Raw genomic sequence first — 26551 nt, 5'->3', positions numbered from 1 at the left:
GATATTCAGTAACGCGTTCAAAAGTGTTTAACAAGTCATGTCAGAGCCATGAACATAGACAGGAATTTCTGACTTTGATGGAGTCCAGACTTCTTCCTTTTAACCTCCCATATTTAACATGCAGCCAGAAAACTCCAAAGCTTACACAGCTATTAGGGAAGAAAGAGCACTGAAAGCTTGAAACACTAATTTGGTATTCACTTGATCCTAAGAGTGAAATGGGTCCAATCATACGGAGGTTGCCTGCACCCATGATTTTTAGGGGTGTAGTGCTGCTCAGTATCTGACTTATGCTAAAGTTGAATATCCCAGATGATGGCTGTTCCAGAGACCCTGAGGGCGTTGCTGTCTGACAGAAGAACAGTTTGGGTGGTGGGGTGGTGGTGGGTGCTTTGTTTTCTTGCCCAGAGCACTTAGCCCAGGGAAAAGATACTCCATCTTCTTCCCAAAGAAAGGACTGGCTTTGCCTTGAACACAGCCTGAGCACTAGTTATTCCTTACACAACCCAGCACTTCATCTGGTAGGACAAATAAGCCAACGGTAAACCTTCTATTAATCGGCCAGGGACGAGGCAAGAGTGACACAAGAACACTGCCAATCAGACAGAACATTAATTTATGTTAATATTCATCTGAAAGAATGCCCCACAGCACTTCAGGTGAATCCTTAAATTTGTTGCTGCTGTAAACTTAAAAACTTCTCTTAATTTCTACTGGGCAGGAATTTATTACATTCCCTCTTGAAAGAAAGAACTTCATTTATTGAGGTGTTGGTATTTGCTTGTCTTTCATCATTCCCATATTCTGAAGGGAAGCCAGAAAGCCCCAGCTGAAAAACTGGGTTACATCTAGGAATCAATTAAACCAGATCTTCAAAGACCTTTCTGCCTCTCTCCCCTCCCACATTTCAGGGGAAAATGATCCCTCACTCACTGTCCTATTCCCATCATTCAGATGATAATCAGAAATCCCTAGAATCTAATGTTTATTTTGATTGGCAAATTATACTTTTATGAGCACCTGTTTATATCTCAATTGTCCCCCAAGCTGGGTGAAGAAAATTTACAATTCAAATTAGCCGATCACATGGCAAAACTAACTTCAAAGAGGGAGAAAAAAGTCAGAGCAAGAACAAAGCATCTTGGATATTTTTTCCTCCATAAACCTTATTACATTTGTTAGAATGGTGCTAAATGGGAAGACCCAGAAATTAGAACCCTTTCTGTACATAGCAGATACAATATACTGACAGTGATGGAGCAAGGACCAGCTTTGCTAACTCCCAAGTCCCATTCCATGGTTGAAAGCAAGATTGCAGTAAGGAAGGATGAATTATGTTAGAATTATTTTACTGTGAAAGCATCATTTTACCAAAATCCATCTCTGCATACTGTCAGTTAGGTTCTTAATAGTCCTAATAGGTTATGATTGTATTTGAATAGTCAAAGTCAGAAGGAAAATGGTTGACATAAACACAGTACTGTAAGGAACAAAGGAAAGTGTCAGGTCAGTTTAACAAATGCCATGATCTTATCTTAATTCCAGTGGTCTTTGGGTCTTAGTTTACTCAATCCCTCATGAGAAGGTCTTGGGCCTAATATGACAAGATCCATTCACAACACAAATGAAAAAGGAGTCTAGATTTTCTATTTCAGTTTCACATTTAATCCACTACTGTCTCTCCCATAAGAACAGTTATTTTTAATGACCTTAAAAAGTTTGCCTTCACTTTTTTGTTTATAAGAAATCACATTTTATATTACTTCTCTATATGAAGAAAAAGTTCCTGTCCTGAAGAATTCAGGTAACAAGAAGTAATTTTTCAGTTCTGCCTAGAGCAGTCAGCACAGGCAGTCACTGCCCTTTGCTATGCAGAGCTGTTTCTGAGCATTCCTGTAGTGATATTTAGATGCTGGCCTCCTGCGCAAGACCCTATCAAACCAGACATGTTTCTGTGCTTCCAAAATGTGAAGATAACCTTTAAATGGGCTAAGATGTATCTTATCCATGTGCTGCAGCACTCACATGAGTGAAAAGGACTTGCTGAAGCCAAGCTCCCCAGCAGGCTTTCAGGTAATGTGATGAAGAACTGGACCCTCTGGTGGAGAACATCAGGCACCCATGGGTGCCAGGGTCACTTCCAGCACAAACACCAGCACAGAATGCTGTGATGCAACCCAGGTCAAGGTTATGAAATGGCTTATGCTTTATGCATGCATTCTTCAAGCACATATAGAACTGCAAGTCCTAGAGAATTTGATATTGCACATTAGTCACACTGGTTTCTACTGAAATGCCTAACTTACTTAGCCAGAGTACAGAGCATTCAGAGCATATTATCTGGACATTAGCTAAACTGAGCACTGCCAAATGCCATGACACACAATCCTGTTGTGAGAAATACTAATTGAATGGACCAAGAAAACCACTGATTTACATTTCACCATACACCAAGGAGTCAAAAAATTAGTAAAAATTAGATAAGGCATGGCAATAAAATTTAATTCAAATAAGCACAGTGTCTTCTGTATTCTTGGTTTGCAATCCAAAAGAACAGGAGAAAAGAAACACTATGTAAATATATATAGTAGCTGGCCACTAGATACTAACCGTGCTCTGAAAATAATGTTATTTTGAAACAAACAAAGTATAAAACTATCCTCTAAAGTAAATTATTCCTTTTTTCTCTTTGTTAAAAGATGTTTCTCAGCTGTTTTTAACAACATCTAATTTGCTGCATGTCTTTGTATTAACGATAAAGTTTGCCAAGAGTCTCGTAAGGAAGAAAAACCACGCATTTTACAATGTACTGAACTGGATTTACAGTGCTCTGAAGGAGAATCAAAGATTAGTGCCAGCACTATTATTATCCAAACCCTCAAACAACGTTTTCTATAAAAAATGATTAATTTAAAAAAATTACATGTTCTGTAAAAAAGATGGGTTTTTTTCCAGAAACAGACCTATTTTTCTTTTAAAACCAGCCTCAAGAAAGAAACAGTACCTTCAGTCTTCCAGAATATTTAATAAATATCCAGCAATATGATACTTATGACAAACACTTGCTATGTGACTGATGGTAAAGAATTATCTTTATTTCAGGCAATTTCATGGTATTACTGGAAATAGTGAATCAAAAGGTATCTAGAATACTATGCACTAGTTACTGATGTACTTAGAAATGGAAATTGTCATATGGGATTGTTCCTCCAATGTGTTTTGGTTGATGCTTTAGGGTAGTCACTGGATGTCCTTAGAAAATTTGTGGGAATTCCAGAATGAGTATCTCCATTGATGACAACAATTCACTTTTCAAATAAAAATGGTAATGGCAAAGATGAACAGAGGAGGAAAGAAAAATTACTCACACGGTTTGCATTCAAAAATTTAACCTAGGGGAACATGATCACAGAATCAATAAGATTGGAAAAGACCTCAGGGATCACTGAGTCCAACCTATCACCAGACACCACCTTGTCAACCAGACCATGGCACTGAGATCCACATCCAGGATTTCCTTAAACACCTCCAGAGATTGTGACTCCATGACCTCTCTGGGCAGTCCATTCCAATTTTAACAACCCCTTCTGAGAAGAAATTCCTTCTGATGTCCACTCAGGACCAGTAAAACCTTGCTGGCGGTGGGGAAAGTGCACAACATCATCATTTTCAAGTACCACAAAACCCCCAACCCAAAACATTAACACAAAACCAGCCCAACACACCATTAAGTATGTGACCTGCTTCCTTACAGGACTGTAAGGAAGGAAAAAACCCACCTGGGCAAGCACTATGGTTTCAGAAAACCATATGTGAATAATGAGAGATGCTATTCTTTCAAGGTTCACTCAAAATTGTAATCAGCCCTTTCCTCCAGAGACTCGAGAGAAAAGCTACTCTGAGCTGGGAGAACAAAATTAGATGTCTTCCATCTAATGTAAGACATTAGTGCTGGAGACCTTGCAGTAGCTTCTTGCTATATCCAAATTTCTTCTGGTTGCTTGCTTGCTTTCTTAGCAGAATTGCAGTGTCTGGGATTGCAGCAGTGGCCAAGGACTGGTGCTCTCAGGGGCTGCAGGAGGGGAGACCTGCAGGCTGAAGGGTTTGGGTTAACACTGAGTCCTTGAGGAGGCTTTTAAAAGCAAGAATGGTTCTCAGTGGAAATCAGCTTTCCCATTTGCTTTAGGCTCTAGTTTCCAAGGTTCTTATCAAACTTATTTCGCAATACAGCAGCAATTTGTCTTTCTTAAAGAGCTCCTGCTACCTGTACAAGTTTATCAATACTGCTATTCAGAGTAAAATAGAACCAATTTTTAAAATAAAGAGTTTAAGAATATTTTAACTAATTTTTTACATATATTTTAGGTATTTTTCTTTCTCCTCTAGAGCATGCTTTTCAGCTGTTTCTTAACTAGAATGGAATCAAGGTCAGGTAAATGTCACTGAAATCTTAAAGAAAAAAATTCTAAATAAACAATGAAAAGAGGCTCTGACATTCTACAGTTTTTCTTTATTACAGCAAAGCTCCTCATGTAGTATCTTGATCTTGGCCTGCAAAGAACAGCAGGGAAAGTTTAGCTAAACCACACTTTCAGTATCAATACTCGTACATTTCTGAATCCTTATTGGCATTAAAGTAACTGGAAAAGTGTAATTAGTAGAACAACTCTATGATGTAAATGCAGAATAAACTTGCTGTAATTAGATGTGATTATTACCCTCTCAAACAGCAATAAAACGGTTTAACTCTGTAGAGGGGGAGAACTGCAAGGTCACCATTTGAACTCTGGATACTCTGAATATTCCATGGTTAAAGTGTGTTAATGTAAAAACATGTATATTTTCTGTAAAAAATATGTTTTTTTCCAGAAGCAGACCTATTTTTCTCAATAATCCTAGTAAATACTAGAGATGTCTGTGAGTTATTTATGAGAACTTATAGAATGTAATTCTACCCTGAAAAGTATTGTAAAGTACTACAAAAGACTTCAAATCTAGTGTCTAAACCAACTACCTTATTTTGTCATCTTAGGAAAAAAAAATTACTTTCTTTGTTACCAATTTTGCAAACTCAAATCAGTACAAGATGAAGGTTCTGGTTTTACTCAATTCCCTATAACAATACATCAAAGAAAATATTTTGAGGGGGGTTAGTGATAAATTTAGATATATTTATGAATATATATATATATATTTATAAATATATTGAATTTAATATAACCAAAATTGTATAATGATATTTTTATTTCAAATTCGTACTTTTATTCCTTTATTCCTAACTCCTATTATTTATTTCATTCAGTAATTTTTTGAAGACAGAGAACCAAAACATCACAAATGTGGGCATCTATAATAGGAAACTATAAAAAAAAAGTTCTAAAGCTTTATTAAAATTATAAGGCTTAATTTCCTACCATTAAGTAAAGTAATTATGCTCTTATCTTTCCTTCTATCCAAACCAAATTCCCCACTGTTGGGTCTGAAAACTGAAGACCTGTATCAACCTTTGTGCCCCCTCAATATCAGGGCTCCTTTCCTTGCTGCCTCCCTGTTCCTCTCTGGAGGCCCCTGAGTTTTAGGGCACCATCTTTACAGAGCAGTCCCCTCTGCAACACAATTGTTGTAACAAAAATTATCTTAGAAGAAAGACAGGGGTGTGGGTTCAACAAGGAACACTTAATCTAGACCCTCTGTTCCTTCATAGTACTATGCAAGCTATTCATAGCAAAGATCTCAACATAACAAGCAACATGAACAATATTTAGTATATTGTGCTTCTGCTAATGCCAGGAAATTGTACTAACAAGGCCAGATATTTTTTTTCCTTTTTTCTAAAGCATGTGTGCTGAAAGATTAAAAAGTTAATGAAAATTACTATAGTAAGTGAAATACAAGCCAGAAGAATTTGAGTAATTGAAAATGCACACAGCTCTAGACATCCACTGCATTCCACAACCACAAATCAGAAGTGAAGGACAAGTCAGTATATTGCAAAATGAACAGGCAAGTCTGATAAATGCTGATAAATGGATTTGTTTTGTAATTTCAGTATCATCCAGAAGCACAAAGCATTTACATTTATTTTGCTGCTACCTTCATACATGATGTAAGGCAAAATTCAGGTAACTGAGTTTAAACATAGCCAGAGAATATACTAAGACATTATTTTAATATAAAAATTTAACAGCATAATTAAACAAAAAAATTAAATTAAAAAACAGTATTTAAATAATTTGTTTTAATTTAGCAGCTACATTTCATTGATGTACTTAGTGACAACAAGATGTGGTATTTTCTGTACTGCCTCAAGCAAAAAAAATATCCTAAAGACTTTTGGGAGGTTTATCTCCTGAACAGGAGAAACTTAGACTAACTGGGTCTCTGCATTCTTGTCTCTCTATCTCTTGTTCCCACCCCCTGCTACTGTAGAAGCTCCAACAGGGTTACCTGTTATGGTAGGAAAAAGATGACAGCTTCTCTGAGATGGCACATGCCCATGGAGCAGAACCTCTGAAATGAGGGCTAACACTGCATTCTCTCATTACTGTACTTAAGTGTGTGAAAATCCAAGGATTTGAATGCAAAAGAGAGCTGTCTACAAGAAAAGAAAAAAAAAAAAGAATTTTGACAATTAAACAAAAAACAGTAAGAAAATATTTAGCAAACATAGTTGCACACAAAAATAAAGCCAATACATTTTCCAGCAAACTCGAGCAACTGGGAAAAGTATAGATCAGAAGGTTGTTTTGATGTTGGTTTTGGGGTTTTTTTAAGGAAAGGAAATCTTTCCTTGAGTAACTGAGGGAGTCAGTAACATCAATGAAATATCTCCCTAGATTGTCAATATCAATGAGAGGAAAAAGAGGGAAAACAATTTCTATCAGAGGACAGGAAAAGTAAATTATCTTGGATTTGACTTTCAAAAAAGAAGTAGAGGGAACAGAAAATAATTACTAGTCTGAATTCAGGTCAATCTTCCTCAAGCAATACCTGGGAACAACATCCTCAGCTGTGCTTTCAAGAGTTTTGTAAGTAACTAAACCCCTGGATCTTAAAAGGATTCTTACACAGATATATCAATAAAAATTGCTGTACCAAATGCTATGTTCTGAGGTTTCTTTCATGCTGCTTAAATTCCAAGCATGGGGCAAGACTAGTAATATGTCCTGTTTACAAACTTAAAATATTTTAATGCCAAAGTAAAAAAGAATTAAACAAGTATCTTCTCATACAACTTTCCACCTGCTTTCTCCATAGAGATTTGGGTCAGTAAGAGAAAGGAAGGATGAGTATTTGACTTTAATTTCTTCCATAAACAGTCTGTTACTGGAACACTTGTCAACACCACCTTCAGTAAACAGGTTACCAGGAGCCAGAGTTTGTAAAAGCTCCAGACTACAAACAGCAACAAGACTGAGTTGTCCTCAGCACCAACTGAGCAGGTTTTCCAGATTCAGGAATAAAAGTGTCATGACTCTAAAAGCAGCAAAAAACAAATTAATTAATTAATTAATTAATTAAAAAGGAACTAATACTGGTCCACCTCTTTTAAATAAGGCAGCCTCTTTGACTCCTTGTTCTCTATGGATGGAAAATAATTGGATCACAATGAAAAGCAAGAAAGGTACTTTTTTTTTAAGATACATCTAATTTTATCTAGCAGTGCTGTTAATCACATTAAAACAGTAGAAACACATTCTTAAAATATGTAGTACTGTGGAAGCAAAGAAAATAAAACTGTAAAGAAATATTTTATTTTGTATTTTTCAAAAGTGCTTTAGAACAAAATTTGAATATGTTCTTCCCAATGCACAGTCTCTCACAAGAAGGACAGGAGCTGTGAAGTTCCAGTTTGGTTTTTTTCAAAGCAAAAATTACAGCAGAACTCCATTGCAGCAAAAGGATCAAACAACACTGATGGGAAGTACAGAAAAACATATTCCTGTCTACCAATATTAGCATTCTGGGCTGAAATGGGACAATTTCATGTCCCCAATGTTTTCTTTCATTAAAATGGACTGCCCACTGCCATTTGTGATGAGTTTTATGTTTGGTTATTCTTTTCCCTCTGAAAGTGGCAGTGCAACTAAGCTAAGGACATTGTTGTTTCCCTTGCTTGCTGTTTAGACTAATTGTTAACGAGCTGCCCTGCCCTAAAGTCTTTCACCCACCATTTTATGCTAATGCACCACCTTGTAAATATCACTGTACCATATTCACACACATTCTCATCAAGTAATGTATGATCTACACTGCATTTTAGATCAATTTTAATATTGGGAAAGCCCAGAAGGTTTGCTCTGAGAGGCAGGATGACTAACTGATCAATTTGTTGACAGCAGCAAAGGGAACCAGCATTACTGGCTTTTAGTCTAACCATGTGTATTTGGGCAAGAGATACAGGATAATCAGTAGTTTTATCTGGGATTAGCTAGTCAGAAGATCCAAAAATTAGAGAAAGGCTAAAAAATGTGATGGGAACATATGGGCACCTAGTTTGAGCATCTCTTGCTACAAATAACCAATCAATGTAACTGAATAAGCAAGCAATTAAACCAAATATTAAGTGAGTCTCTGGCCAAACTAAATAGGGAATTATGCATAGTGTGCTTCTGCATACATGTACCTTGATCACCATTTGGTGTATATGTCTGAAAATCAGGCCAACTACACTATTTTATGAACTTTTTACATGTGGGAATATACTTTGCTATCTACAGGCACTGAGTTATGAAAATATACCATGCCTGTGTGTTGTTCTTTCCCTACAGGATGTCATTTTGTCTTCTGTTGCTCAAACCTCACAAATTGTGCAATCTGACTGCAGCACTGACTCTGGACTCCACAGGCAGGGCTGTGGGAGAGGAGGCTGCTCCAATCCATTTGCTGTGTTCACATGTATTTGCTGGCCAGACAGAACATTCATGCCCCACCTGGGAAGACTGTAAGGCTTCCTCAGTTCTTGTACGGACATCTCAGCTGAAGTTACACAAAGGGTTTAACAGCATTTCACACTTGCAAAGTGCTATAGAAAAGTGTAAGACATCACTGCATTACGTTTTTTTAAATGAACTGTTTCCTAAGTTCAGAGAGGAAGTTGGTGACAACCACGTCAATTCACATCTCTCAATTCCCACCCAAGTTCCCTATATCTAAAAATATAATGTTTTCCTTTAAAAAAAAAGACAATGGACATAGTATTAATGATGCTGCTGTGATTACTAAGTATCTGAAGTCCAGCTATTCACCTTAGAACTGAGAAAAACCCTACAAGGTGATAGTCTTGCAAGACACCCTGGGTCTTACTGGTTGACCCTGGGTCAGTAGCTTGCACAAATCACAGTTTATAAAAAGCTGTTTGTGAGGCCACTACAACTAATCCTTTGTGACATAAGGAGCAGACTTTCTCATATACATACATATACCTAATATATTTATACATAACGTGTATATAATTCCTCCCCTTCCCCCTGAGTTGTCCAGTTGTTGTCCAGTAAGGGCAGACAAAAGCCCACTGGTCTATGTGCTCTGGAGATCTTCCTAGAATGAAAAGACTTCCTAAATATTTTGGTAAATTATCTAACAGATAGTAATATGAACATTGTAATGTAATGAAGCTTTACAAAGTAAATATGTTATTGCCCACTAATACTTGTAACATGTAACAGTTGTAAAATGTAATAGCAGTAATATGCAATATTTGATTTTTTTTTTTTTAACTGAATGGGCTATTTACCTTTGTTCTCAGTGAGATCCCAAGCATATATTGTGCCTTTCTTATCATATGCCAGCTCTACCTCATATGCACTTTCCACCTGTGGCTGCACATGGATTCCCCAATGAAGTCCCAGCTACTTCCTATACACACAAAGGATGAAGGAAGCTAAGAAAGGTGATGTCCATTGCAGCTGCCAAGGCTGCCCATGAGTCATTCTCATTTAAAGCTAATGTTAAAACTTCACTTCTTACAGCTTGTGATCATGCATGATAGATGGTATCAGCTTCTCTTTTCAGAGAAAAGTATATGCTTGATGACTTGCTGCAGACAGTCTTATTCCAGTCCCTTCTAAGAGTGGATAATTTCATTAAGTGATTATTGCTTACATATGCAATTAAGAAGAGAGAAAATATGGACCAACATGCTTTATGGGTTTTATATGTGAAAAAGAAGATATTAGAGTTAATATGACATATGACAAGCAATTAGTCTAACCAGGCCATGACTAGAATTCTACCTTATAAGAGCTTTAAAAAAAAAAAAAAATGCCAAGCTAAGCAACAACATTTTTAATAGATTCTGGATTTTGTCAAAAGAGATAACACTAATCACAAATAATGTGATCACAATAAATTTGAAATATAAACTGCTTTCTCTAAAGTAAATGTAGGGAATTTAAACTGATGCAACAATTCTAGCCCAAAACACCCTTCTTGTGATTTTAAATATGGGACCCCCTGAACCATAAACCAAGAGTCAGTAAGTGAACAGAGACATGATCAATAACTCCTTTTCCAGTAACTTGTGAAAATAATCCAGAGAGACAAACATAAGGAAAAAAGCACCAAATAATAGGTCTGATTCATTTGAATCAGAATTCATTTGAATTGAAAAAAAACAAAAAAGAAAACAAGATAACAGTAATATTATTCATGCCCTGAATTATATCACCTGATCTGCTCTAAAGGATATCCCAAAAGTCTATCAGCTTCAGCGATACCTGTTAATTTCACTAGAAGGGTAAAAAAAACCCCTATTTTTCTACTACTCTGTGGATTCTCAACTCGTATTATCTCTTCTACTATATATCTCTTATACTGTATATATCTAAGTACTATGAGATATTTTATATATCATATAAAATGACTGATTCATCCCCATACCAGATGTCTAGGAAACTGTTATTTACATACATGCAGAATCCTTTACACAGCAGCTGTATAAAGGATGATTTTAATGAGTCAATGCCAATTAAAACATTAAAAAAATTCCTAATTTATTTAGATACTTGCCTAAAATGGTGCATACCTATTTCTATATGCATAAAATCACAGATAATTTAAAATTTACTTCAGGAACTTCGATCTGCTGTGTTCTCAGCTTTTAACAGCAAATTATGAAAAGAAGGGGCACAAGAATCATAGCAGAACTATTACAATTCATAAAGAAAATTAAGTCCTAAGATGATAAGAATCACAGCAAGGTATATAATTAGAGTGGCTATAACAACAACATATAAATTAGATAATTATGGATTAAGCAATCCCTTGGGAGATTCTCTCTTGCCCTAGAAAACATATAACAAGCTCCTTAGATAGAAGGCAATAACTATTAAGTGTTTGAGGGAGAAGCAGGACTATAAGGAAAAACAAAACCAAAAAAACAAAGACACAGCAAGATAAAAATCCTAATTTAAAATCTAAAGATGGCTTTCAATTTTAGTAGTTTATTTTAATACACTTACTGATCCAGTTGTCCCCCATTAAATCTGCTGACATCTGTTGGCTAAAGGGTGCATGTCAGATTATCCAGAAGTGCAAGATCAAATAAACATAAACTGCTTTTTAAGGTGACAGTAGGGAGATACAAAACACTGCAGCGATTACCAGAAATAGAATTTTTTGTTGTTGTTGTTTCTTACATCAATGTAATAATCCCAGGTGTCCTGGACACCAGACATACAATAATCTTCATAAATCCTAATTCAAAGCCAAACCATCTGTCAAAAATATTTTTTATGTCTCCTAATAGATATGCTACATAATTGGTCTCACAGTAGGGCAAAAATACATGGTTGTACTGATTTGCTTTACCAATTGAATAGCTTATTATCAAAAATAACCCCATCACATTACTGGGGTCTCTAGCACTCTTCACATATCAAAACTAACCTTTCCTTTCTGCTATTTTCTATAACCTCAAATTCCCAATGAAAGCAGATAAAGATTGAATTATCTGGAAATTGTACAGTAATAATGGAAAAATCACAAGCATAAAAAAATAGAACCATAGTGTCTCTTTCTATTATGATTGTGTTGCAGTTAAAATTAGCTTTGTATTTCATGGTCACTAATTTACCAATTTAGTCACTAATAAGACTAATCTAAGTTCTCAGCCCTGCAGAGCACTAACCATTTTGGACTCAATCCAGAGAAGCACTTAAATGTGTGTGTGACTTTTAGCTCATGAGCCTGAAGCAACTTCAGAGGGATCAGCCATGCTTGATTAGGGCCAGAGCACTCATTACCCTGCTGGACAACAACACATCCCCCTAGGACTGACCAGCACCAGGAGATGACCCTCCCAACCCCCTGCCCATACTTGAGGAGATGGACAGGACATTCCATATGGGAGCTTGTTCAAAGCAGGACACAAAATGTTTGGGCTTAAGTTGGCCTTTGAGAACTCTTTCCTCCAAGGAGTTGCCAATGACCTGCAATTCCCCTAACATGCATGCAATTTCCAAACAGCTGAAAACAACCCTGACTGAGGTATGGCAGGGCTTGCAAGAGGTTCTGTTACACATTCCTAGAGGCAGCAAGACCGTCTTGATGTAAACTTTTATTTGTGCATTGGTTTAAATAATTTATACAAAATGATACAAATATACGAACTTGACAATTCAGTGATTGTACAGCAAACAAATCCAATAGTACCTAAGGAAATGGGAAATTCCAAAGGTGATAGCCATTACCAAACAACAGCCCAGAAAACAATTTCTTCAAAAAATCAAACTCAACCTCATTTCCCCTTTGAAAATCCATGAACAAAGTATTACGTCATTCTTTAAATCTCATTTCCAAAAGCATTTTTCATGTTCCACAAAGTTTATATCTAATAAATAGTGAAAAATTTATATTTAAAAATAAAAGCAGGTTTCCGGGAACTGAAATGATGAAGCAGCTGATGAACTAAATGTTCTTTTGTTCAGTTCTGCATGATAAATATCAGATGCCACTTTGCAGTAACAACTATATTTTAGCATACTGTTCTACGTTTATCAAGAATTTCTGGTTTTATACTAACAAGGTTATTACTTCAATTGATGTGCTATGTCTCTATGACATATTGAATATGTAATACAATGCTTTTCCAGTTTCTCTAAATTGGTAAATTCTCCCACTAATCTACAAAAATATACTCACCACTGTAAGGAAGAGCATTACTTTCCTAATGGCCAGAATTATCCATTTAATTTCCATGATTCACAATTATTCTACTTAATTTGAGAACTTGAGAATTCCTTTGAGTAAATGTAAAGTCCAAATAGTGAAATCTAGACTGGAAAGAATTGCCTAAATAGTGCTGGATCTTAATTTAACTGATTCTGTCCCAAGCCAGTTCATATTTTTGTATTTTTGCGTATTGTATTTGTGACATGTAAGTAGTTTAATAGAAAGGTGAAAATATATCTTTGTTTCATTTTTCCTATAATATCTGCTATTTTGTTTTGAAAATTTTGCTTCTTCTCTCTAACTCATAAAACTTAAAATCAATACAAGTTCCTCTTTTCCTGAAATTCCACAGAACTGAACAAACCACCGAGTCTGCAGTAACTGGCAGTTCACCATCCCCAGCAAGGACATCACATTAAAGGAAACTAGGTTTGTCCAGTAGATAACTACATCAATGAATTATACTGCCCAGATCTGCAGGACTTCAGTTGCAAAACACGCTGGCTCAGATGTGGATGTAAAAGTCAGACAAAAACTTTGCAATTGGTTGGAACTAATTCATACTTCAACATTATCAGAAGGCAAAGTACTCATTACTTATGATGAATTAAAGATTTCTGTACAGGATACAGTTTTAAATTTTTTATTAGAAAAGAAGACTACAGGCCACACATACACAGAGACCATCCTTAAGAGGTGGAAAATTGTCACACACACCTCTACTATACCTAGGGACTCAGCAATAATAAATAGTGAAACAGCATTGAAAAGAGGCAGACAGACACTGTTAGTACCAAGGTGAGATATGGGAAAAAGAGACAGGATAGGTTAAGCAAAATAAATGAACCATCACAAAAGCACAAAAAGTCCAAGCCAAACATCTTCAGTCACCTTGCAAATGTCTAAAACTACATGGCAATGGAAAACAGGCCCATGCTTGGTACAAAAACATTTTCAGAGTACGTGGAGAAGACATACAGCATATGCAGAAATATTCTGAAAGCCCTTGCCTGTGAACATGTATCAAATATCAAATATACCAAAGAAAAAGAAGTTCAGATTTACAGCCACACAGTAGAGAAACAGAAAGGAAACACAAAGTAAATACAATCTATTATACTCACATGTTTACAGGTTACTCATAATGGCAGTTGTGGAAATAGACGGTTTATGTAAATGTGTGACTTTTGCCATCACTACTCACCACAGAAATGCTTCTATGCAATTCATTAACATTCTAGCTACAGTTTCATGCTTGCACAACTCAAGTATAAAAATAAGATATCCAGCAATACCATACAGCCCAGATTTCTACAATTTCCTTTTCAAATCCACAGCAGTGGGCTTCATATTCTTGCCATCTAATTAACAGCAGTGCTGCTTTTATGACAGATGACGAGGAAGGCTGGGAGTGACTCAGGCAATGGAAGATGTGAACGTGGTGAAATCATCTTCTGCAGGACATTCATGCTTCTTAACTGAGCTGCTATGGAAGTTTCACCATGTGTGCATAAGGAAAAAGTCTCCTACCTGTGAAGGTTGACTGTACCTCGGTCTGGTCTCCGGAAATGAAGTTTTATCCTTTGAGTCTCTACTTTGATCATCAGCTGTGTCACCTACCAAAGTTAAAAAAAACTTTTAAATCACTGAAATCCTTCCTATTTTACATAAAGTAAGAAAACCTCTTCAGTCTTTCTAAAATCAAATTATACCCTGAGAAAGGGGACTCTGTTGCCACATTTTATTTACAATTTTGAACATGAGAGAAAATGAGAGAAGTGAGAAATTTTGAACATAAAGACAAAAGCATTGCAAAGTGATCTGCAAAACCCAGGAACAAACCTGTATAAATTATTTAAAGGAAAAAATTCTTGAGGAAAAAGGGGAGAAAAGACAAAAGCAAGGCCCCTATTTTTGCATACTTTAGGACCATTAGGTTCTAATATTTAGCAAATGGTACATAGCAGTGTGACTATGTAGTGGAAAGGAGATACCAGGTGCACATCCATCCCATCCCAATCCAATGGCAGGCTAGAAGCACTGTTACTCTATCCTCATTTGTAGCCTCATTTCCACACAGCTGATATCTGTGCATGAGTGCAGAGAGAGAGACAAAGCATTCTGAAAAATGGCCTGGTTTTGACTGTCTGGGGACAGAGACTGCTTGGCAGGCTGGGCACCAATCTCCTCCCATTGCATACACGGGGCTTCCTCTGCCCAGGATTTTACCAAGAAGATACAACTCAGTTTATCCCAAAAGCTGCAGCCGGTACTGATCTAAAGATGGGCAGATCACAGCAATAAACCAGAGACAATTATTTCCACATTTATTTTTAAGACAGAAGGTACATTGTCAATTTTATTTTTAAAAGGTAGAAATAGTAAAAAAAAAAATAAAAAAAAATAAACCAACAAAACCAGAATTTGTTTCTCAAATGTTGCAAAACAAACATCTACCTATCCTATCTTCCCCAACTTTCTTTGTCAATGGAAGAGTGTACCAGAAGCTGTAAAGATGTTGCAGATTATGTCCTTCTGCTGTTAGTACTAGTCAGTAAACAGTTTGTAAGAGCAGAGAACTGAGAAAGACTAAAGATTTAGTTACATAATTTTGGTTTTATTTTTATTTGAATTCATACTGCTTTCTGTAATGGCATATATTTGGAAGTCTGTATCTTTAAAGAGTAGTGCAGCAGCAATTCAAAATAAAAGGGTTCAAGTTACTGTAGTTTAACTTTGCTAAACCAGTGGTTCTGGCTCCCCTATTCCATTTTTTTCAGAGGTTTACTTAGAACCAATGCATCAGGCAAAAGCCTTTGGAAACAGCAGCCAGCTTCTGCCTGTGCCCAGCTAGGCTGAAAAGTCAATGGCACTCAGGTCCATGCATGTTTGCTCCATACAGGTCTGACTGGTCAGACCCCTCAAGTACAATGCAGTATTTGGTACTTTTTTATGAAAACAAGCACTAATATCTAATTTTTGTGTCTGCTTTTAATACCCAAGTATTATTCCTAGCAGTGTATGCAGAGAATCATCATCATCGTCCTTGTCATGGTCTTTGATGCCTATTAATTTCATTATTGTCTACACTTTCCAAGGCCTTTTCTGGAGTTGAAAGATGCTTCTTAGTAAACTCGTAATTCTCTACATAAAATACTCCAAAGCACTTGTACTCACAAGAGCTATTAAAAAAAAAGGGTGTGGGAGAATGAAGGAGATGAGGATTCAGTTAATCTTCCATTCCATTCCCAGTACCTTGAAAAACACAATTTGTAAGCATCTATAAGATAACAAGATAAATAACAGTTATGAAAATCATGAATGTTAAACAATTATTTTACATTTGTAATGAAGTAGAGGCCTGCAAACAAAAATTATTATAAGCTTTGTAAATGCACCCTGCCTCAGGGAGGCGTAAAAGTGGTTAACAGATGCAGGAAGAGGGCAATAAGGTTTATTTTTGGTACACTTGCTGTGGATGAGACTGCAAACAAATTTAAATGGTACCAAATTCAGGCTAGATCACTTTCTCCAGGAGTAAGGCTACTTAAGCACTTTGAACAACCTAACAAAATGGTTTCTCAATGCATACGTGTTAATGCTATCCAGAATATACTTTTTCCACATGATTAGTTTTCCTTAAGATGCAAAGAGTCTTGGTTTGTAATCAGGACCAAAAGGACATAAATGATCATAAGAAAGGAAGAATAAAAACACCTCATTTAGAGAGAAATTAAATTTTTAACTTAGAACTTTGTCATCCAGCTCCCAAAATTCACAAGCTCAGTACAGGAATACGTGTATTGTTTCACAATTCAAAGTGCCTTTGTGAAACTGCACTTCAATCAGAATTTTTCTTTGTTAAAAAAAAAAATAAAATGGGGAAACCCCAACATCTTGCCAAATTTTCAGGCATATGGTCCTGCAAGGATAAGCCATGACTCTTTGTACAGACTTTTATTATTTGAGTTAATGGAGTTGAAGCAGTGATAGACAGCTGCCAAAGACATCAAACTGTCTAAGACATCCAGCAGGATGGAATATTTTTCCAGATAAATTGGTATTTTCAGTGTACTTCTTTCACTGGTTCCTATCTCAAATATTCAACCAATTAGTCATCCTTATTTCTACTGGCCCAAATAATTAATTAACTGTGACATATCTCCCCAGCTCTATCAATTCCCAACCCTATCTAGCTTGCCATAGCTGACTACTCATGTTTAGCCACCCACAATTTTTTTTTGTGGTTTTTTCTGTTCGGTTTTTTTTCCTTCTTTTTGTTTTGGTTTTTTTGTTTAGCTTGCCTTGGTTTCCCAGTGATTTACAGTCTAATCTCTTTCCTTAAGTGGAAGTCATAGCTCGGCCTTTCCTCTTCAGGCTCAGCCTTTAAAATGCTTCCCTCTGCTCTGGGTTTTCCTCTTGTCCTCTGCAACCCTGTGATCTCCTCTTCCTGCCCATCTATGTGAGGAAGGGGGAAGATGCCAAACACCAAACACACAGACATCGATGAGAGCACAGACCTTTGGGTGCAGGACCTGTGTGGGTCCTTTTGAGCACTTCAAACATTTTAGTTGATAGCTTTTGACTGGGGGAAAACCCCAAACAACCAAGTCACCCTCCCCTCCAAACCTGGGAGGACCCCCCCCCCCCCAAACAAACTCAAATAAGTTCTCTTACACAATCTTGATGTAAATAGGTATATCACCATATTTTTGCCAAACTAAGCAACTAAAATCTGGCTCTTGAAAAAGATCACAAATACATGACCTTAGTGGAAAGCACTCCCATAAAGTCTTTCATCGAAACTGAAATTCATTAGAACTGCAAATATGTTCACAGATAAGGGCAAAAGGACCATGGTAATCACCTAGTTTAAACTCCTGTAAAAATACAGGCCATAAGATTGCTTGAATAATTTGTTTGAACTAGAGCAACTTTAAAGCTGTATTTTAATCAGGGGATAAAAGATAAAATTACTTATTTAAAAAACCATTTAGATTCTGGCTCATATATTCCTTGGTTTAAGCATTGTGTAAATTTCAGTCATAAAACTCCTCTAGAAAATAAATCTAAGTCATATATCAAAAAATGATGTATACTGTCTAAAGTCTATAAGAATTAGAAATAGAGGGCACTTCATGAAATGTAATATGGTTTAAATATCAGCAGCATAATCTGTAATATGCAGTACTTTACTGGGAAAATTTATCAGGAAAAAACCAATCGTGCTCATTGCTGTAAAATATTCCCTTCCTTAGCAATGGGAAAATATTTAATGTTTGAAAAGAAAGTAGTAGGCGTATTTATCCTACTGCCCAGATAAGGTTGTGTTTCAAATCCTCAGTCTTGGGAGGCTGTTTTTCAGTTATATTAAGCCTTTTCCAGGCCCAAATAATCAGTGTTCCACTGAAAGATCACAAATACATTTCTCCTTTCACTAAGCTGACGCTGGATTTTCACCAACATTCTCCAAGTTCCACTGGTATCTTTTTCTAAGAACTGCAGCCAGGTGTTCCACAGGAAAGAAATACCTAGTCCAGTCCTCAGTATATACTATGTATATCCTCCCTCAGAACTCAGAGGTTTTGGTGTCTTCAGAAATCTGCATTCAGCTGCCTATCTGGACCTCAGCAAACTCTCATATAGAAAGGTTCACCCACAAGTTTGGCTTCTACTCAACAAGGAAGTGGTGTTTCTATTTATACTCTTTCCTCTTCCAGCATTTTGTTAATCTCAAGCTGTGTAGTCTCTTGATCAACAGACAACATTTAAAAGCCTAGCCCACCCTCAGTTTAATAAATTAAAACCAATTGTAAATGTACTTTATAATGCAGACTGCCATTTGTCCTGGTCTGTGTAACACTCCTGTGAGACACTGAAGCACGTACAACACAGCAAGCAGTAACTAGCTACCAAATACATGGATATCCAAATGTCACCTTCAGCTTCAAAAGGAAGACAGCTATTTTCCATTATACTTTAGTAAGTTGCTTAACTCTTTGTTGCCTGTCATTATCTTCTATGTCCTGCATAGAGATGGCAAGAACAAAGAATATTCTGGCTTCTGCTTGGCAGCAAAAAGACAAAAGGTTTTAAGAGAGGATTAGTAAGATCTGAAAACAGGAGAGACTGACTCTGTGGAAGCATCAAAGTTTTGCTGCAGTTTCTTTTCCTTCTTTCTTACTCATAAATCTTCCCCTCTCTCCCTGAGATAAGGAAGAAAGGTCAGACACAGCAATTTTAAGTTACCCTGCTCCAGGATAAACTAGCAGAACTTCAGGCTTCAGTCCATCAGTCCTGACAGTGCTTTCAATCTCAGGAGGTATTTAAGAAGTATTGTAATTCCCTGTGAACATCTGAGTCCCAGGAGTCCCTGCAATGGCACTTCCATGCAAAGGGGGCTGATAGCACCTTTCAAGTCCTGCTCTCCTCTCTGCCTCCAGGTCTTTCAGCAGGGATGAAATGTGTTTCTGCCCAGTCTCTTCCAGCCCTGCTTGGTTCTCCAGCACTATTTCCAGGGTCTCACATCCTCCACTTACCAGCCGGTTTCTACCCAGTGAGTGAGCTGGGGGCTGCAGTGGGTGCCAGGGAACCTCAATGGCAGTACCCCAAACCCAGAATTGTGCTGATTTTATGGGATCAAGACAACTAACAGAAGACAGGGAAGACAGAGGGAAGACCCTTAGAAAACTTTGCTAATGAGCATAGAAGCACTGAATGGTTTGGGTTGGAAAGGAATTTTAAAGATCATCTATTCCACCTGTCCTGAATAGATTGTACACAATAAACTGTAAGTAATTTAACAGTTTGTGTTGGTGGTCAACAGATCATTCAGTGATCCATCTGAATCAAATAAGGCACTGGCCAGTGCTGTCCTCTTCAATGACACATTGATGAATAGTTGGTTCCTCCATTTGCTTAAAAGTGGGACTATCACTCTGTCTATATTAGTGCTATAAAACTACATATTAATCTTCATTATCATCCACGTGTGCATGGCCAAGACATTATAGCCTTATAAGAATACATATCTAGTTGGCAAAACAATGAAGTCATCCTAGTTTCAGGTCACCTCATCCTGGTTTCATATTAAAGCTTTTCATATCAACAGCAGTTTCATTTCAACAAGCTAATAATATCCCCTAAAAAAACCCAACATATCAGCAGAAAGATTCTCCACAGCTGCAACTTCCAGAAAAACAAGAGTTTAAGAGTTTATGCTGCATAAGGGTGAGTGAGAAGGAAGTCTGGCTAAGTCCATGCTGAAGCAGAGGTCTGGCAAGTGTTTGGCAGACTTACATTGAGTTTCAATAGTGTATTAAGAGGTCCTACAAATAAATTTTTGATAGGGGGTAGAATTTAACCAGTATCTTCTCTAATTCTCCTGATGAACCATGAAAAAAATCTATATAAAATCCACAATGAGAATCTTGAAAGTGATTTCCTCAAACTTTTAAAAGGCAGGGGGAAAAGTGTAACAAGGTAAACATTATCCTGAATGGTTTTGCATTTGCAGACATGAAGCAACAAGGTTCAATCCTTTCCCAATTAAGAAGAATAGCAAATCCAGCTACAGCACATGCCATTGGAGATTATGGGAGTGGCACTCCACATTGCCACCCAGTCTGATTTTGGTACCTCATCCTTCTAAAGGCATTCTTAATGTAGAGTCTCCATTTTCCTAAACAATTCTGCCATGGTGTCCTCAACCTGCTCCCATTATCAAGATGACACTGAAACTATAGATTAAAAACTTCCTGTGAAAAATATTTTGTTTCCCCAAACAAAAATTTTTCAGAAGATAGCAATAGAGAAATAATATAAGAAGATTAGAGGCTCCTGTAGTTTCCATATCCCAGATGAACATATTTTTAAGTTTGCAAAAAGTGTTTTATTTCTATATTTCCAACTACTTAAAAGTTTCACTTCTTTCAAAGCTTTCCTGAATCCTGAAACAAATGACCCTTAGAGTTTAGCTCTAGCTCCATCTCCAACTACTTCACTGAGGCAAAATCATTCCAACTCCTCCAACCCCCATTGCAAAGGCTCTCTTTTAAGAGGTGCCCAACTCTTTCAGAAAGCTGATGAATCCAAAGCCAAAGCTTTGTAGCAAAATTTCGGTTGGAAGAAATCCTGGAGATCATACCAGTCCAATCTCCAGTTCAGTGCAGGGCTAACTTCAAAGTGAAAGAAACCATGTACCTCAGGTTGTTTGGCTGAATTTTGAGGCTCCAAAGAAGGAGCTTCCTCAGCATCTCTCATCTCTCAGTTTTAGCTATCCCTCTACTGTTTGTTATGTGGGGGTTCACAGTCACATTCAATGCAAGCTGTAGAATTAATTAGTCCATAAGCCACAGTCCCCGTGATGAAATGTTATTTTTCTTTGGTTTTAGGTTATGAGACTTTCATGTCAAGCATAAAAAAATGTCAGGAATTAATCTCACTCTGATTCTCTGGTGTGATGCATCCATGCAAGTACTTTTCATCCCTTATATGTGAATGCCAGCGTTCCTCAGTAGTCCACAAAACACTGAACTCCCTCACCACAGCATATCTTTCCAGAGATCTCGTTTTTCCATTTTGCTATTTGGAAATGCTATTCTAGACTTCATTACCTTAGATGCTGCCACACCTTTCTTATCAAGTTGTGCTATCAGAATGAGCAAGTGATGGGACTTACCAGCTACTCAATACTACCTTAGGACTGAAGCAATCAACAGCATAGATCCAAGTAAGGGCTTATGACATGTTCAGTCATTTTTTAAGGAAAAAGTTGAAAGAAAAAGCTAAACAAGATAAATGTACATCTTCTAAGTCTTCTGACCCAAGATTTGTGCTTTTCAGTGTGTGTGTGCCACTGCCTCAGGGAAACCTCAGAACTATTCACTGCTCTTCCGATGTTCAGCTGATACTGTGTGGACAAGCCCCCAGCATATGTACTGGATGTTGGTATTTATCATGAATATTGGCCCTAAAAAAAATAAATCAGCAAATCTGCCTAGAAGGTATGGATCAGATGCCATAGGCCAGTCTCTTCATGCACTAAGTCACAGTTCTTGACATTCCTAAAGAAACTCTAAATCTTCCCATCACTCACTTCATCTGTCAGTTAAGCCATTCCATACCAAAACAAATGTAACCTTCCAAGGCCAAGTGAATCACATTTTTCTGGGGAAGCAGACCATTTAATGTACTGTTTTGAAAAGTTTTATAAACTGATTTGTTCTCTTTTTATTTTAGACTCAGTGATACCTGATTGTCACGGTCAGCTAGACCAGCTGAATCATCCCACAGAACAAGTACATTGTTCTTAAGACTAGGAATAAATCAAAAAGTCCCTTACATTTTTAGATATTTAGAACAGTTTAGCATTAATTCACATAATCTCTTTCCACTTCACTCTCAAATCTGCTTCCTGGAAGATGTCTACACTTCACATAATCCCACTCTGCTGTATCAATTGGCTGGTATGCAACAAGTGCAAAAGAAGCCTCAGTTTGCAAGCTTAATTTTCTTCCAGGATTACAGTCTCCCACTAGATCCTTTTTGCTTTTCCAAGAGACGGAGATAAAGACAACATTGTTTCCCTTTATTTGTTCTATTTCTCTTGCCTAACTTTCTCTTGTTTACCTTTGAGAGAATATGACAGTCACAATCTTCATAATCCTTCCTGCGTTTTCTTATTATGCTTGTGAGGATGATGATAAATTTTATCTCAAAACAATAGAAGTCTTTACCTCTTCAGTTCCTGATAAATGGTAAAAGGCTTTGGGAAAACATCAGTAATAACAACAAACTCAGAGAAAGACAATAGTACAGCTCACACAGAGCAGTGCTGGCAAGGAACCTCCCCTTTAACATGTTTTAGCAGCATCATTTCCTTGTCACTATTTAATCCACCTATAAAACCTTTCCCAGATTACAGGCTCAGTTGTTTCTCAAAGGTGTATATATATACTGTAACATTCCACTTTCCACTATGAAATCAACATTATTTCAGTATCCTCACTTAACTGTGACATTAGGATTCCCTTCCTTCTGTTTTATTCATGATGTGGTTCTAAAGGCAATCCTGTCCAGAAAGCAAACAGCACATGCTGAAGCCACTGATGAGGACAGAGATTTTCCTAGCACTTAAAAACTTGCTGCATGGTCTGCCTGTTCAGTATCTTGGTTACCCTGTGCAACTTGCATTTCAGTAGGTCCAACATGCATTAAATTTATTTGCCTGTCAAAAACTGAGTTGCTGATAGCCTGATATTTGCATATGAAGCTTGTTACATAAATGTAAATTATATTAGAAAACAAACAATGCAAATTTAAACTGGTTTCCTATGGAATTAGATTTACATGACCAGTCTTCTGTCCTTGATAACACAGGAAAACATTGTCAAATGTAGTTGAAACTGGCACAGAAGATTTGGAGATATTTAGAATTTACAGAATATAACCATGTACACCTCGGTAGTAAAAAGAGACTAGGAGTAATGCCCCAGCTGAAGGAAAAACCCATTGCTCTGTTATTCTTGGCCTGCTTGGTCAAGTGGCAAATCCTGCTGTGGCTGGTGACTGTGAATGAAGGGAAGACAAGGGAGGCCACTGTAATAATGCAGGGAAATGCTCAGGGCTGTTCTAGCAGGGTAGAAGGACTAGGAAATCCTCAAGGAGATCCTTGATAAACTGTTGTGGTGTGTTGCAATATCCTGTTTTACCTTCTCCCTTCCCCCTCGCCCCTCGCTGAATGTGCCCTGTCAATCAGGCTAACATACCAGCAAGGCGTCGTGTGATAGGTGTCCCTAGTACCTTGAGACCCTGCCCCTTCACCTGGTTGGTGACTCACCTGTCCCCTCCCCTTCCCCTGTCCTGAGCTTAAAATGTGAATGAGACCATGTGGCGCCATTCTGTTATCAGCAGTAGCCCAGTGCAGACGTATCTGTGCTCATGGAATAAACATCTGGCTACCTTCTAGCAGAATCCGCTCCCTTCTTTTCTTCACCATCGCCAGAAGCTCTCCCCTGAGGTAAACGGAGTCCTGTCTTGTGCCCCGCTGCACTCTGCCTCCAGCCAAGGTATCTTTGAGGTATAACACCGCAGAGCTGCCTGTGGCCCAGCAGCGAAGGTCAGAACTGGCCTGGGCACCATCTAACTGGTTATATTGGGATACATATTTCAATATATTGGCGTCCCTGTGGGTGGCTCGACCCTGAGCCGGAAAACGGACTCGCAGTACCTCAGAGAAGTTTCTGCCAGCCGTGCATCCAGCTGGAAGGGCTTTGGTTGCATTGCCCTCAGCTAGAGACTTTGGGAATACTCCCAGAAAAAGTTTCGTGGACTGTTCGGCGCCTTTGGAAAGCCCTGCTTCATTGTGGTGAACAGATTTTCCAGAGGAAGAAAAGGGTAGCTTCTCTTACACCCAGAGAGAGGTCCTTTTCCGGTGGAGACCTGCCTGCCTGTACCCAGCCTACAGCTTCCATTTCACGTGAGTATCTCTGCTTTCGGTAGAGCAGAAGCTCAAAAACAGACTCTGCCGCGAGTTCTGTTCCTTTTTTGCCTTTGCATTTTGGCTGCGCAGCCCCACAGACAAGAATTCATAGCGTTCTAGTGTTAGCTTTCCTGCTGCGTGTTTCACTGTTTTTTAGAATTCGCGCCGGAGCGGGATCGCTCTCTGCCCTTCCCCCCCCGGCTCAGCAGCGTGTTCAGACACGTGTTAGGAGATTTTCTTTCTCTTTCTCTTTGCGGGAGAGGGGGGGGCTCTCTTTCCACGTGGCCGGGGGACCTGCGGGGGTCGGGAGTGCTCTGCACACGCGGCGGCGGGGGGGGGGGCGTCCCGGTTTCGGCTGCCACGTGGAGCGGCTGCTCTGTCTGCTCCGCGGGGCTGCTGCATTCCACCGCGGGGGAGGCTTTGTTTCTGCCTCGGCTCGGCAGGGCGTGTCCCAGCTCCCTGCTGCTGCTGCCCGGGAATTTTAAAAGCAGTATATACAGCTGCATTGTGAAGCTTTTGTCTGCTCGTTATCGCTTTCTATCTGTGTTTTTTTTTAGAAATTGGTAGCTGATTTTAGCTTTGTTTTTGGTCAGGCGGGATTAAGTACTTTGCTTTTTAACATGGGTTCCAAACTTAGCATTGTACAAAGGGGAGTGTATTATGATATTGTTAGCATTTTAATCAAGAGTAATGTGAAATTCTCTAAAGGAAAATTGAAACAGTTTATAAGATGGCTTTTTCTGCAGTTCCCAAACATTTCCCCTGAAGAAATCCACAATATTCAATTCTGGGATAAAGTTGGGAATGAATTGATAACCTTAGGACAATCTGGCAAATTACCCTCAGCTAAATTTGTGTTCTGGAGTTTGCAAATTCGAACAGCATTGCTCAAACAAAAGGAAATGGAGAAAAAGCCAAATGTAAAGCCATGTGCCTCTGCTCTCCCTGTTCCTCCCTCTCCCTCTAAAACCCCTAAACCTCTTTCCCCAAAAAAATCCCGAGCACGTGTTAGTTTTTCGGAGAGCAGTGATGTCCAAAATGGCCCCCAGTCCCTAGGGGGTGCACAAGATGGTGGATGCCACGTGGCATCTTCCCAAACCTGGTCTTCTTCTTCCCAAAATCCTCTTAAGCATTCCAAAATTCCATCCCCATCCCCCTCTCCTCCTGTTCCTCGTGACACCTTTCCCCCTCCCCTCGCCTTTCCTGCAGTACCCTCAGCTCCGCCTCTCTACTCCTCCCAGGGGGCGGTTGCTGACGTGATGTCACCAGGTGACCCCGCCCCCTGTTCCCACGGTATCCCCGCCCCCTGCCAGCCCCTTGACCCCGCCCCTTGTTCCCACGGTTTCCCCGCCCCTTGCCGGCTCCCTTTCCCCGCCCCCTCCCCGGGTTCCCACGGTGGGGACACACCCACTGCCTGTCCCCAAACCTGTAGCTGTGATCCCAATGCTTCTGATTCAAGGGATACAGAGCAGGGGACAGCAGACCCAATGCATGGTGCCATGTTGTCACTGGCTCCTGTTACGTTTCAGCCTGCAGCTCAAGCAGGAGCAGCCCCAACTGCTAATTGGAGTTCTTTTGGACGACAATTGATTAAAGAGATCTGTAAATCTCATAAAGAATATGGTGCACACAGTTCATATTTCCGTGGCCTTTTAAATTCTGAATTAAGTAGGACTGTTGTGGTTCCACATGATTTAAAACAAATTTTTTCATGTCTCATGACATCCACGGAATTCAAATTATGGGAATCAGCATTGAAACAACTGCTAAAAGATGCTCTCCCAAGCTTACAGGCTGATCCAAACACAGCAAAAGACAACAATGGTAACCTTATCACTATTGACCACCTCTGTGGTGAGGGTCAATGGTCTTCTCCCTCAGTCCAAGCTGCTGCAA

The 26551-nt window shown here is 38.4% G+C and overlaps 1 protein-coding gene across 5 annotated transcripts in view; it reads right to left on the bottom strand.

Moving 5' to 3' along the window:
* The window catches only part of UMAD1 (UBAP1-MVB12-associated (UMA) domain containing 1), an 84697-nt gene that overhangs the window by 2196 nt on the left and 55950 nt on the right, over window positions 1–26551 (bottom strand). For all 5 annotated transcript variants that reach the window (XM_005480806.4, XM_014274560.3, XM_074536474.1 and 2 more), the window contains one exon: window positions 14704–14789. In XM_005480806.4, the coding sequence (XP_005480863.1) occupies window positions 14704–14789 (86 nt within the window). The remainder of the gene's footprint in view (window positions 1–14703; window positions 14790–26551) is intronic.

Source organism: Zonotrichia albicollis, chromosome 1 (genome assembly GCF_047830755.1).
Source record: "Zonotrichia albicollis isolate bZonAlb1 chromosome 1, bZonAlb1.hap1, whole genome shotgun sequence".
Taxonomy (NCBI): domain Eukaryota; kingdom Metazoa; phylum Chordata; class Aves; order Passeriformes; family Passerellidae; genus Zonotrichia; species Zonotrichia albicollis.
Note: the sequence above shows the minus strand (reverse complement) of the source record. Positions and strands in the feature narration are given on the sequence as shown.